We start from the raw sequence: 14154 nt of genomic DNA, 5'->3' as shown, positions 1-14154 counted from the left end.
GATTTGCTTGCCGCAAGCGTGGGGCTGCTTACTGAAGTAAGCGCAATGCTTGCGAGCAGGGGCGGCAGAAGCCTGGCACGTGAGGAGCGCAGAAGCGCCCGCTGTGCCCACATGCACACACTTAAAAAGTAAGAAAACGAATACAACTTAAGTGGTCCACTCGGAAGAACAACGCGGACTCACTGCCATGCACATACAACAACATTCACATCCTTTCGTTGTGCCAGCGCAACCAAGCCACCAAACACGACACCCTAAAATCCACCCCTAGAAAAAAAAAGACGCTGGTGATCGTGTCAGTAGACGGCGAAAGTGAAAATTGGTGTTTGCGGATTGATGGATGGAAAAAACATTTATCAGAAAAAAAGGAATGAAAAAATCTTCCAGCGTGGTCTCCTACTGGTCCAGGAGTCCTCGGGATTGTGCCTCACATAAGGCCCAATAAAGCAGACATTTCTGGCCGGCTGGCTTAGCGGTCCGTAAAGCAGCCCCCCAGGAAGAATGAGGATAATAATTGGTTTCCTAGGAAAGGAAATGGCGCAGTATCTGTCTCACATATCAGCCGACACCTGTTATGCGCCGTAATTAAGGGAAGGGATATTAATAATAATAATTATTATTATTGAGATTGAAAAAATGAGAGGAAGAAAGGGGGCCTGGTGATCTTCAACTTGCACTGACATCGCAAATCACATGGGCGCCTTAGCGTTTCGCCTCCATCTAAACGCAGCCGCCGTGGTCGGGTCCGAACCCGGGTACACTGGATCACTCTCCGAGCGCCCTAACAACTGAGCCACCGCGCCTCATTACAGGTCCGGACGCCGAGAGGGGGACTCCTGTATTTTATTGAACAAGGATTAGGCACACCTCTACATTCGGTTTCACAAACACTGGCCCTGAAGCTGCCTCCTCCGGAGCACTCAATGGGTGCATGTCCGGGCACCTGCAGAGTTTTCTAGACTCCAGCCACGCCAAGGACCAGTGAAAGCTTGTTGTGATGGCTATTGCCGTAAAATTGAATTGCGATTGCGAGATTCGTCATGTGCAGAGACTGCATGAGCTTGTATGCAATAATAATTACGCGAAGAGCGATCCAGTCCGAGCGGGCTTCCTGCCGCCCTGTTCTGTCCCTGCCCTCCTTTCTCCGTGCACGCTTGGCTGCAGGGCCCCAGAATGGGTACCAATACAAACGCGTCGTCCTTGCTGGAACATTCGCTATGTGTGTTCAGGGAAAGTTAGCGCGAGGCGCAAGGGCCCGGATATGTGCCCGCGGTGATCACGTGATCGCGCCGCCATGGGTGGCACCCTCTGCGCTGTCGCAATACGGGGTGTCAACCTGCGCACAAGGCGCCCCCTGCCCCTCACTTTTCTCTGACTCCGTTCCAGGGACGCTACCGCTAATAGCACAGCGACGACGACGATGGCAAACATGTTTTAACGCGGTTGAGGTAGGGAGCTCTTATCGCAGAAAATGCGTTGTCGTCCTGGACGTCGTGGTCGGCGTCGTTGGCCGTGAGAGAAAAATCCCCGTAAAATGTCCAGGGAAGCAACCAAGGAGGCAGGTGGGGTGGCTAGGTGACGTGACCTTGTGGCGTCATCACAACCTGCCCACTCCACTGTGAGCAAGCTGCCCACCATGGCAGGTGGGCAGTTGGAAAAAACTGGTTTTTGTGGAAAGGAAATGGAGCAGTATCTGTCTCACACATCGGCCGCCACGTGATCTGCGCAGTAAGGGAAGGGATAAAGGAGGGAGTGAAAGAAACGAGGAAGAAATAGGTGCCGTAGTGGAGGGCTCCGGAATAATTTCGACCACCTGCGGATCTTTGGCGTGCACTGATATCGCGCAGCACACAGGCGAATTAGCATTTCGTTCCATCGAAACGCAGCCGCCATGGTCGGGTTCGAACCCGGGATCTCCGGATCAGTAGCCGAGCGCCCTAACCACTGAGCTTACGCGGCCAGGAAGGGGCAATTGGGCAAATTAATGATTCGTCGCGAAAGGTTGCTGGAAAGAGCTTCATGGATCGCACTGCTCCCACCGGTGGCAGCACCTGCCAACGCAGGGCACTGACGCATCGTTTAACCGCTGCACCACTGCGCCAGGAATGGTATGAGGACTCCCGGGTATCAATGAATGCAAATTAGGGAGTGTCCAATTCAGCATATATTGCCAGTAACCAATTAGCTATCGCATCATACCCTTAAGCTGGAGCTTAAGTGCCCCTCCAATGCTATCCGCTTGCAGTCGTGTTGTTACTCGTCTGTTCCTTTCGTGTGTGCGCTCGTCGATGCTAGCAAAGAAGAACTGCCAAGAGAGAGAATGAACAGCGAACACCGACGCAGATGCAAACGAAGCCGAAGGTTCCGCCCAGAATGTGCATTTTACATTTCAGCCAACATGAAAATCGGGTGCTTGTTAAAATCGGGCAATTGCAGTATATAAAAGCAAATGAAAGTATTTTTATCACAATAGGGCCTACTTTTTTCAGTAATTACTGCTTCTGTGCATTATGCCTAGTAAGGTTCGCATCAAAAGGTACACCGCCCTAAAATTAGTCTCAATAAAGGTTGTGGCAGATTCCTCTGCTTGTAATGCTTCTTCTGCAAAGCGGCATTCGGTGAAGTTTCCTTTATAACGAACATAAAAAGGCAAAAGACCATACAGTTTCCGCATTTGGAAGTTCTTGGGCGATTCTATAATGCCAAGAGCAAAACAAGAAAATTTCTTATCAGGAGCAATTTATTATTATTATTATTATTACCAGCAGTTTTGTTTTTTTCGGGTTGCCTGCTCATTAACACAGTCACGTGAATAGGATTGGAACAATGTCTCGTGTTTAGGGCGAAGGTTTAATTCCCTGAAAAAAAAAGAAAATTTTCTCCTGGAATTCAGAAGCGATGAAAAAGCAGAAAGGAGGCGAAAGCACCGGTGGTTTTCGGTCGCAGTCTCGAGACCTCCGAGACAGCAAGCCTCGGTCCTTGCGACGCGGTTGAGAGCTCCTTATCCTCTAAGGTCTAACGCACCTTATCCCCAATCTGCTTGGTGAGCGTAGACTTCTCCTACGCGCAGCCTACTAAGATGTGCGCCATGAAACTCCCTGAAGACGACTCCATCCCCACGAGCAAAATCGCGAAGGCTTCCTTTATATGGCTAATCGAGAATTTTTCCTTCTGCTGGGGGCGTCTCGGACAAGAAATAGCTAGCTCCAAATTTCAGTCGCACGGTTCTTGGTACCTGGCCTTCCGCACTGGAGAAGATGGCAACGACGATGACCGTGAGTGCCAGTTCTTGTCTTTTTTTCTCCACCACGAGGATAGCCAAAACATGACTGCAGAAGCAACGTTCTGTGTCGTCGACGTGAAGAACAATGATGCTCTCAAGAGCACCACGACTGTACTAACGTTCGCGGACGGGATAGCGACCAGCGGATTTTTGGGCACCATAACCAGAAGCGCTCTGCAAAGTGAAGCTGCGCATCTTATGAATGGAGACTCGCTTACAATACGCTGCGATCTGACTCTTGTAGACTACTCCGACGAGCACACAGAACGACACAGGACCACTGTGAGTGTCACAGACTGCCGTCTCTCCGAAGACTTGGGCTGGCTCCTGGACAGTGGCAGCGGCGCCGACGTCACTGTAAATGTGGGCAACGGCAGGTATAGTGTGTACAAGGCGATACTGGCGTCCCGGTCACCAGTTTTTCGAGCCATGTTCGAGCACGACATGCTCGAGAACCTGCAAGGGCAAGTCTTCGTGACAGACATCGAGTACGAAGTGTTTGGAGAAATGCTCCGCTTCATCTACACTGGACGTTCACCGAACCTCGACAACATGGCGCACGCCCTCATGGTGGCGGCTGACAAGTACGGCTTGCTGACTCTGCGGGACGAGTGTGAAGACGCCCTCATCCGAAACCTCAGCTTCGAGAGTACGGCGTTCAGTCATCGTCGGCGACAAGCTCAACGCTACCATTCTGCGCCGGAGCTCCCTGAATTTTATTTGTGCCAACCTGTGCGAAGCGATGAAGACGGACGGATGGTGCACACTGGTGGACGACCACATAGATCTGGTGTTGGATGTCATTAAAATAATAATAATAATAATAATAATAATAATTATAATAATAATAATAATAATAATAATAATAATAATAATAATAATAATAATAATAATAATAATAATAGTTGGATTTGGGGGAAAGGAAATGGCGCAGTATTTGTCTCATATATCGTTGGACACCTGAACCGCGCCGTAAGGGAAGGGATAAAGGAGGGAGTGAAAGAAGAAAGAAAAAAGAGGTGCCGTAGTGGAGGGCTCCGGAATAATTTCGACCACCTGGGGATCTTTAACGTGCACTGACATCGCACAGCACACGAGCGCCTTAGCGTTTTTCCTCCATAAAAACGCAGCCGCCGCGGTCGGGTTCGAACCCGGAAACTCCGTATCAGTAGTCGAGCGCCTTCCCGAATCTTGCGAGGACACCATAGAGCCGCCTACCAAACGACGGAGACTGTACGAGAGACGCTAAGATGAATATGTTCGATTGTCATAGCTATACGCATTGTATAAGACACTGCAAAACCACGGACAAGCAAACGTGTGGTTCTGGAATAATAATAATTATTATTGGTTTTGGGGGGAAAGGAAATGGCGCACTATCTGTCTCATATATCGTTGGACACCTGAACCGCGCCGTAAGGGAAGGGATAAAGGAGGGAGTGAAAGAAGAAAGGAAGAAGAGGTGCCGTAGTGGAGGGCTCCGCAATAATTTCGACCACCTGGGGATCTTTAACGTGCACTGACATCGAACAGCGCACGTTAAAGATCCCCAGGTAGTCGAAATTATTCCGGAGCTGGAATTTCAAAAATTTTCTGGTCATGACATTTACCCTGCCACAGAACTCCTATACTTTAATTCTGCAGTGTTGTTTGGTTTCCTAGAAGGCGTCAAGCAGTGCAATGTGCAGATTGCTTTGCCATGCATATCGTTCTTAGCCTGCCACTGTGTTAAGTACTGTGGACATTTGCTTGTAACCAAAATTATTAGAACACGAAAAATATGGTAAAATAAAATAAAAATACAAAGTCAAACGAAGAGGTCTGGCGCATCAGCGGCTGTTCAATATTTGTCAGAGACGAAAGGCTCACGGCTCTGGACAGAAATATATTCACATTAAATGACATCGTACCCGTTCTCACTTTCGCTTTCATGCCACGTAATCAAAACTGATAACCACGCATTTATATTTCCGATTGGCGATTTTATGCAATTAAAGCAGTTGGTGTGCATTAAGAATGTCGCATTAAAGAAACTAGATCATTAGCGCCGCAATGTCTGGTCACTTCAGGCACGTCATGCTACTTTGATGATTTTACATGAACGGTAAATAAGCTACGTAGATCTCCTTTAAGGCAGAGCGGAACAATTAGAAATCTTGTAAACGTGTCTGTGCGTCTACAAACGCATTTTCATTCTTATTTCTGCGGGACCGTGTGCTCAGATTTTTTATCGTGCTTTTAGTTTTACAGGCCGATTGTTCCCGTGAAATGGTAGAACAAGCAATCTCGTGTGAATCTCGTCACGGCACGTCTTTCTTCCTTTCTCCTTGTACTCCCTCGTTTATTCCTTCCCTCTTCTCTTAGTGCGCGGTTCGGTGCCCCGCCGTGGTGGCTCAGTGGTTAGGGCGCTCGACTACTGATCCGGAGTTCCCGGGCTCGAACCCGACCGCGGCGGCTGCGTTTTTATGGAGGAAAAACGCTAAGGCGCCCGTGTGCTGTGCGATGTCAGTGCACGTTAAAGATCCCCAGGTGGTCGAAATTATTCCGGAGCCCTCCACTACGGCACCTCTCTCTTCCTTTCTTCTTTCACTCCCTCCTTTATCCCTTCCCTTACGGCGCGGTTCAGGTGTCCAACGATATATGAGACAGATACTGCGCCATTTCTTTTCCCCAAAAAACCAATTATAATTATATATGTCTAGCGAGATATGTGAGACAGTTACCGCACCATTCCCTGTCCTCAAAAACGAATTTTCATTTTCGATTTTATTCGTGGTTGTGGAACACAAAATGTGCCTCTGTGCTGTACGATGTCAGCACAGATTCCCGGGGGTCGAAATTCCTCTTGAGCCCACCACAATTGCACTGCTTTTTCTTTCTCTTCTTTCACTCCCACCTTCCCCTCCCTCACGGTTGGCTCGTGGTGCATAACAACTGAGGCAGTTACTGCTCCTTTTCTTTTTCCCTCTAGAACAACTGCTCTGCACCTATGGGAATATCCTTGCGCTTTCGACAGGTGGTCGGAACTTTCCAGAGACCTGCACTACGGCACCTCTTTCTTCATTTCTTCTTTCACTCCCTCCTCTATATCTTCCCTTACCGCGCAGTTCGGGTGTCCACTGAGATATGTGAGGCAGTTACTGCGTCATTTCCTTTCCTGAAAAAACATTTTTTTATTTATTTAGATGAACCCACCTTTTTTATTTATTTAAGCATCCTCCTCATCTCTGATATCATATTCTTTATGCCCTGAGGCAATAAACATCGCTTGAAAAAAAAAATTTTTTTTGTCAACACGGAAGCGCGCGCGAAAGGAATCACGGGACACCTAAAGGAAGAGGAAGTTCGAGAGCACGTGACCACTTTTTGATCTGCTGTCGTGGCATTCCACCCAAGCAGTCTGGCCTACGACATCAGTACAGGAAGACGCAACTGTGTTCGGACCATGTCGCAGGCTAGTACCCCGTACCACATTCTTCAGAATGCACATGAGGGGACTCATTGAAGGGCCGGCAACAATCTGGATCACTTTTGGTAATTACGTGCAGCGATATCTACCTGCAGGTGCTTTCCGAGACGTCTGCCCCGGCCCTGGATGTACTCGTCATCGTACAAGGTGAGGACAACTGTGCCCTTCTTACAACGCGAAATCATCCAATGTTCTGCGACAACGAGGCCGGGTAGGTAGATTCGTGACTTTTCTGAATATGTCCCAGGAGGTCTCTGGCGGAATAGATAGCCCGGTAACTGGCGTTCAAGCGTTCGCTATGCATTGAATATAGATCTGGCACTCGACGCGCGTCGCAGCTGTAGCTTCATCGACGCGCTTTGTGCGTTCAAAGACTTCTAGTCACATTACGAGACGGGAAGCCAGTCATTGCGTGTTCGACTTCCTCTGTCACACGCGCGTCGGCGCGAGTTATTCTTTCGAGTGTCCGCGACTATCACATAACGCAACGGCTTTATTGGTTCCATGTGCTGAAGGCGCCGGCGACTGAAATTCGAACAATGCTGTCCACCTTAAAGCCATTTCAGCCTCATGGACCAGCATCCGTGTTAAGGCCTAGGACTGAAAACAATTTACACGCGTGTCTTGAAAAAAATTACAAAAATTCCCTGCGGTTCAAGTAATGCTAAACCTGGTTAGAGGGCGGAAGCTGTGGTGTATTGGGCAAGCAGACGCGACTTGGCGTCTGTAACATTGAGTGCGTTCCGCACACTATAGGCAGCGCACCCACCCTACCACAGTGGCATGCGGCAGCGGCTTGGCGTCTGTAACGTTGAGAGCGTTCCGCACGCTGCATAGGTACCCGCCAAGGTCACACGGTAGTTAATGCGCTCGTGTACTAATCCAGAGTACCGGGGTTCGAAACTATCCGCGGCGGCCTTGCTTCGATGGAGGTGGTGGTAGTGGTTTTTTTATTAAAATAATAGTAAAAAGGAAGGAAAAGATTTTTGCTCCCCCCGCCATCTGCCATCGATACTGAAGCACCTGAGCTGGGGCAGAGGAAATAAAGGATAGCAGGCACGATGGAGAGGTTAGATGAAAGGGGTGAGAGGACAGGAACAGAGGGAAGGGGGAGAAGTAATATATGCAAATTACTTACACAATAACATGTGTCCAGTTGTGCGCGGGATTATTTCATTTTAGAGGAATTAAAACACACGTGCACAGCACTGTGTTGGCTACAACTGGAGTGGGGCGTCCAGTTATTAATCGTTTAAGGCAGAACTCGTGGAGCGTTCGGTCACTGCGTGTAACTAATTGACAGAAAACAGACGGGACGTCAAGCCCGTGTGTTCGAGTAATGCACAGAGGCTCAACAAAGTTCGCTCACGCGTGCGCGCACTGCACTCCTGCCGCAATAGCGTCTCGATAGTGTTTCGATGGGGGCGGAACGCAACTGAGGGCACCTAATCTGGTTACGTGGAGGATTGTGAAAGCACGTGTTTTGACGTAGGGAAAAGTTTTTGACAGAAGGGCGCAGTAGCTCTCAAATCTCGACATCTCGCTGGACACCTCAACCCCGCAAAAACATGTTTTTTGAAGAAAATTGCTAAAAAATTGAAAATTGGTTCTCGGGGAAAGGGAGTAGTATATGTCACATCTCGGCGGAGACCTGAACCGAGCCGTAAAGGAAGAGATAAAGGCGGGACTAAGAGAAGAAAGGAAGAAAGAGGTGCCGTTGTGGAGGACTCAGGAATAATTTTGACCACCTGGGCATCTTTTACGTGCACTGACATCGCAAAGGCTCCTTCGCGTTTCGCTACAATCGTAACGCGGCCGCCGCTTGTTGGCTTCGAACCCGGGAACGTTTTTGCCAAAAGGATGCAGTAGCTCTCAGATTTCGACATCTCGGTGGACACTTGAGCCCCGCGACATCGTGATCTCTGGCTCTGGGAAGGACAAATTTAACGACACGCGAAGAGCGGCTTTACCCAGCGTAATGAAGCTATTGCTTCGAAATGCATAAATATGGATGTTTCGGCAGTATAAGAGGACTCTAAATTCGCCTTTCAGACTCTCGTCCCTGCAAGACCCTTTTTGACGGCAGACATCGCGGTGTTGCGGTGGCATGATTGGCTGTTCGAGTTGCCTTACACTAAGCCTTTCTTTACTTTTTTGGATGAAGAAATTCGCATCCATGGGGATGAACCAATAAATGCGCTCAGCGACACGTTGGGAAATTGGCGACGCCAACGTGTGTACCATTTCACCGTCCTTGAAGAGTTTAGCTGTTTAGAGCGCTAGGCAACTGATCTGGAGTACACGGGTTCGAACCCGACTGCGGCGGCCGTGTTTAGATGCCGGTGAAACTCGGGCGTCCGTGTGCTGTGCAATGTCGATGTTCAGGTTGTCGAAACTATTCGGGAGCCCTCCACTGCGGTACCTCTTTCTTCGTCTCTTCTCTTATTCCCTCCTATATCTCTTACCTTACGGGGAGGTTCTGGTGTCCGCCGATATGTGAGGCAGATACTCCGCCATTTCCTTTTCCCAAAAACCAATTTCCAATTGAGCAAAAGAAATTACGGTCCCTGTTTCACATATATCAGTGGGCTACCGAACCGGACAATACAGCCATCACTTCTGAATTAGTGATTCGAACCATTTGGCACAGACCAACATGGGCATGTGCTATATGCGAACATCTTGTGAGTAGGTGTCTGGTACCTGCCCCCTGTACCAAGGTAGAGTGGCTGACCAGCCAGAACATCAATGTTGTTTGTGGCATTCGTGAGAAATTCCTGCCTTTCTAAGCTGTATACGCTTTCCTTTTTACAAGTAGAAGAAATTTCGCCGTATGCTCTAAGCTTCCCATTTTCCGACGCACCCGCAGGTGTTCCGAAGGGACGCAGTTCCTTCGTTGTCATGGAAACAACCGACGAATGCTGCATTTTTCCTGTGCCATCCTGATCCCTACGCGCGTTCTTTGTGGCCCATTACGGTGAACATGTCCAGGCTGACGAGGATACGCAGTCAAGCTGGAATAGAGCAAATATCAGTAGGTAAATACCTGAATCTTTCTTCAAAAAACTATGAGCGTTTGCGTACTCTATCCTTTACTTTAGAAACAAGGCATTCGTTGTTGGCGTAAGGTATCCGAAAAGGGCCATGTCGATCATTTGACGAAATGAGGACGCGCTTCTGTTGCACTCAGACGCCTTAATTTCAAAAACTTGGGATGAACTTAACTCCTTAGCTCTCCTAAGCTTAGCAGCATTAAATGTGCTAAAGACCTCGACTTCACGGCTTGGAGTCAAACCGCTTGGGCGCTATATATTTTTCCCAGAGACTGTACGTGGAGACTTGTGCATCTCGCGGTTGGAAACTAATGCGTCACTTGTCAAGGCGGTTATGCAATTACCACAACTGGTGGAGGGCGCTCGTATTCGCAGTTCTGTTGTAAACGCCACACGAATGGTTAGCGCAGATACGTTAGACATTCAGGCCTGCCTAGCAGGCAGTCAACCTACTGAGCAAATCAAATTGCCATCAACCCACCCACTGGGTGCTCAAAATGCGGACAGATAGATCAGTAGTTCCTCCGTTAAAGGGGAAAGCACGCACGCGCGAGAGTCCCGTAGCCGTATCTATTACAGATGCATGGACACGTTTCGAAAGCTGTTGCACCACTGGCGTAGCACATGGTGAACGGTTGATTGCAACGATCGAAGCACCCGCTTTGGTTGGAGAAGAAATTATGTGGCCCTACTCGGCGTACGGTTTGGCAGCGTGTCTGAAAGCAATCGTGGCTGAGAGGGCTTCAGCACCAGATACGGTGCAAAGCTGTTATATGCGAGGTGTCTAAAACCCATGTCACTGGACTCTCTGGAGCCAACTTTTAACGTGAAATGACGTTTGCAATGCTATTTGGGAATGACTAGCGGATTCCTTCGCCTTCGCTTTTCCATCACCTTTATTTCAGAGCTTTCAGGAAAGTTTCTCTTGCTGAACTTTGCCCTCTTCATATTAAAGCCAAGCTGAAATAGTTTTCTGAGAATTCCAGGTTGTTTAAGAGCTTCTAAATAAAACACGCAAAGTGTTCTGCACTAGCATTGAAAATGGTAACGCAATCGTCCATTCAAACCACGATGATAATCATGCTTCTCCTCACGGCGTTCGGGAAGTGTGAGGAAACTTGTCGTGACGTCTTTTTTTGCCGAAATTTCAGGTCTTTGCTGCCCTCTACCATATCCTGCTCTGCATCTTCCGATGCCACCGAACAATGCTTCGTCAGCTTCACATTGGATGTCATTAGTTTTCTTCCATGCAACAACCGTTTCTTCGCTGGAAACTTAGCGCCGTCGTACGTGCCATCGTACGTGACCTCATTATCGGCTTCTCTTCCCGTCGCTTGCAGATAAACCTTGCAGATAAACCTCAACTCCAACGCCACTCTATTCGGCGATTACGCGGCAATTTCAAAAGTTGGGGCAAAACAATTTCGCAGGTTATTTCGCAGGAATTCATCGAATTCTAAAATTTTTTCAGTTGCCCTTTAAATCATAATTTGCGTGAATTTGCTCTTCATATTAGCTATGGTTGTACTGTGCGACTTCAGTGGATGTTAAATAACCCCAGCTGGTCGAAATTTCCGGAGCCCTCCGCTACGGCGTCCCTCATAGCCTGATTCGCTTTGGGACGTAACCACCCCCCCCCACCCACCCACACACACACACACACCTATGCTGTAGGCAGTGATGAGTTTCATGCACGTCGCTTACTTGTGCCATCCGTCGACGCCAGCAATAAACACCACGTAGCTCAAGGGGGATAGATGTTTCCTTCGCCGGTGCAATATCAAATAGCTGTTCCTGTGTCGCAGTGGCCGCTGTCTACCGACCAGTAAAATAACCAAATATTAAAAATAACCGCTCCCAATATTAAAAATAACCACTCTAATTTCTACCGGAAGTGCTGCTTGCCGTTGCAATTAAAAGCGCTTTCTAGGTTTTGTAGAAATCTGTGCGCACATTGTAAGAATTGTACATTTCTTTTGTGCTTTTCTGCCATTCAGTGCTTACGTGTTTGGCGTCTTATGCATTTTGGCTAAATCTCACAATTGTTTCGAGAACTGGAGATTCACGAATTCTCTAGATATCATCAGGATATCGTGGAAAAGCCCGACCAGTTTCCTCTGGACAACTCGTCTACAACGTTTAAACGAGAACAAGTGGTGTTGTTCGTAACGTTATTTATGCTTCGTTATGCAAATCATTGTATGCTTGGCCATTGCAGGATGGCTCCGGCGTTTCGGATGTGGGGCCTGAAGCGGGCTTTATATGTCGCCTTGCCAGCCCTGAACTTGGCGGTCTGCTCTATCGCTACATCTTCGCTCGGCATGGGGTGTGTGAGGGAGAGAGGGAGACATCTGCCACTGAAGTTCAAGTTTTAAGTGCGTTAGCTATTACTGTTCTCCTTTCAAGATGGCGCCCGGAAATCTCGAGTCACCAAAATGACTTCCCATCACGTGACTGCACGCGCGCAGTAGTCAGGCCGGCACAGCGGCCAGTTTACCTCCATGCGCTGGCGTTCGCTATATTTGTACTGGGTAGCGGCTCCCGAGACTTGGGGTCGCCATTGGTGACAAAATTGTGGCCCATTCCTTTGGCACAGTGGGTTCGCAGTGATGGCAAACGAATTGGTAATATACGGCGCACATAGTTGTTAGTTGAGTTGAAGAGTGGTATGTGTGAGCGATCCGTACCAACGACCTTTGTCCCTCGAAACCGTAGTGGGGGCGACCTTCGGAGGGCCGTGGTGGGCGAACCACAGGTCACAGAGGTATGCAGCTGGTACCAAACGAATTGTCGTTTCGTGGTGTACACGTCTGTGTCCCAACTTTCCGAAAACAGGCCAAAACAGTGCAGCTAAGGCTCATTTTATTTCTCATTCGCGAATCATTTCATTTGTTTTCATTTAGTATGCTACGTGAGCGGCAGCTGAGAAGGGTGGGATTTAGTGTGCGTAAAGTGTGACCGCATCACTCAGAAAGAATGGTCACGATGTTTCTACCGGCTGCCTTAATCTGTTGCAAGAAGTGACGTTGAATATGTTACTCGTCCAGAAAACAAATTTAAGTATTTTTTTCTGCATGTAGTCAATACAGCACGCTTCAAGCCTCTGTTAAGTGTAACATGAATCACAGGAGGACAGGAGAAATAAAATAGCCATATGCTGTTCATTGTCGCGCTTACTTCAGCGCAGTATTCCCTGCAGTAAAAAACTCCCCTAGCCCTTTTAAAATGTATCAGGAATATTTAGAACAAAAATTGCATCTGAAGAACCTGCAAGGCATTTATTAGAAATTAAGAACAAAATCGCCTTTCAGTATCGTTTCATTTTGAACATCTTCAAGCTAAAACAAGAACTAAACAAGTAAGGCATGGATGCTGACGTCATTGTTAAAAAAAAAAGATTTTCACGCGGAAGTACTACCTCAAAGGCATGGGAAAGTGAAATTTCTGTTGATGTGTCCCGTGCGCAATCCACTAGTATGGCCTTTGAGCGTAAAACTAACGAAAAAGGTGAACGAAATTAGTACGGCTAGCAAGGATATATTTGCTATGTGCTTGGTTTATTATCTTCTTTATTGCCGAACACTTCATCCTCAGAGATGCTTACCTTGGTGGCATGGGTATCTAGAAAGATTTGGTGATTTTTAGATAGCGCGGCTAGTATTTAACGTGCCAGCTGTCATGCTAGTTGGTACGGTTACCCCGTCAATGAAACTCGCATTCACAGTTGTTCTGTCACAGCCGCAAAGATGATTAGCCATAATATTTAACGTGCAGGACTGTTTTGTAGGCAGTTCTCCTACTAAACAGCGGATATGGTCGTTACCCCACCCACTCGGTGCTCAATGTGGACACGTACATAAACTCATTTCTTGCGAAAGGAAAAGCGCGCGTGTGGAATGATCGCGCAGGCAAATGTTACAGAACACTCGTGGACAAATTCTGAGTCCTATTTTGCCACTGTCATAACACGCGATGGCTAGTTCAATGCAGCCGAGCACCCGCGTGTTTGGGAGGACGTGGGTTCGCTACTATCTCGCGCTAATCAAAGCAAAATGTTTGAAGCGCAAACCAGTGGTGAACCCCTGCAAGAATAAAAATTGTGAAACACCACTGGCGCTAACCTCTTAACCGAAAACATAAGCGCTTAGAATGATATCGGGGAATAAACAGGCCAGTTCTCCTTCACTTCGGCCAAGATTGTAGGGCCCAGCTACGTCCAGTTTGCATTCAAGTCAAAGACAAAAACAAAGAAAATGGCAAACACAACAAAAGCAGGGCTTTTTTCCACATTGCTTACTTGAGCCAACTCTCCACGTCACAAACCAAACATCACGTAACTTAAAGCGATG

At 47.9% G+C, this 14154-nt stretch overlaps 1 protein-coding gene across 1 annotated transcript; it reads left to right on the top strand.

Moving 5' to 3' along the window:
* The first annotated feature begins 3325 nt into the window (after nt 1–3325).
* Nucleotides 3326–12055, top strand: LOC144102727 (speckle-type POZ protein-like). Its single transcript, XM_077635913.1, has 2 exons — nt 3326–3932; nt 12024–12055. Exons 1-2 carry the CDS (start codon nt 3326–3328, stop codon nt 12053–12055), a joined length of 639 nt encoding a protein of 212 aa, XP_077492039.1.
* Nucleotides 12056–14154: the final 2099 nt, after the last annotated feature.

This window comes from Amblyomma americanum, chromosome 8, assembly GCF_052857255.1.
Source record: "Amblyomma americanum isolate KBUSLIRL-KWMA chromosome 8, ASM5285725v1, whole genome shotgun sequence".
In the NCBI taxonomy this organism is placed as follows: Eukaryota; Metazoa; Arthropoda; class Arachnida; order Ixodida; family Ixodidae; genus Amblyomma; species Amblyomma americanum.
This window is presented reverse-complemented; position numbering and strand designations above follow the sequence as displayed.

What these genes read in the sequence shown, in the direction of transcription:
- LOC144102727 (XM_077635913.1), top strand. Translation starts at nt 3,326, where the DNA reads ATGACTGCAGAAGCAACGTTCTGTGTCGTCGACGTGAAGAACAATGAT. An exon ending in CCGAAACCTCAGCTTCGAGA is followed by an intron (nt 3,933 to 12,023) that starts GTACGGCGTTCA and finishes TGGCCATTGCAG; the next exon opens with GATGGCTCCGGCGTTTCGGA.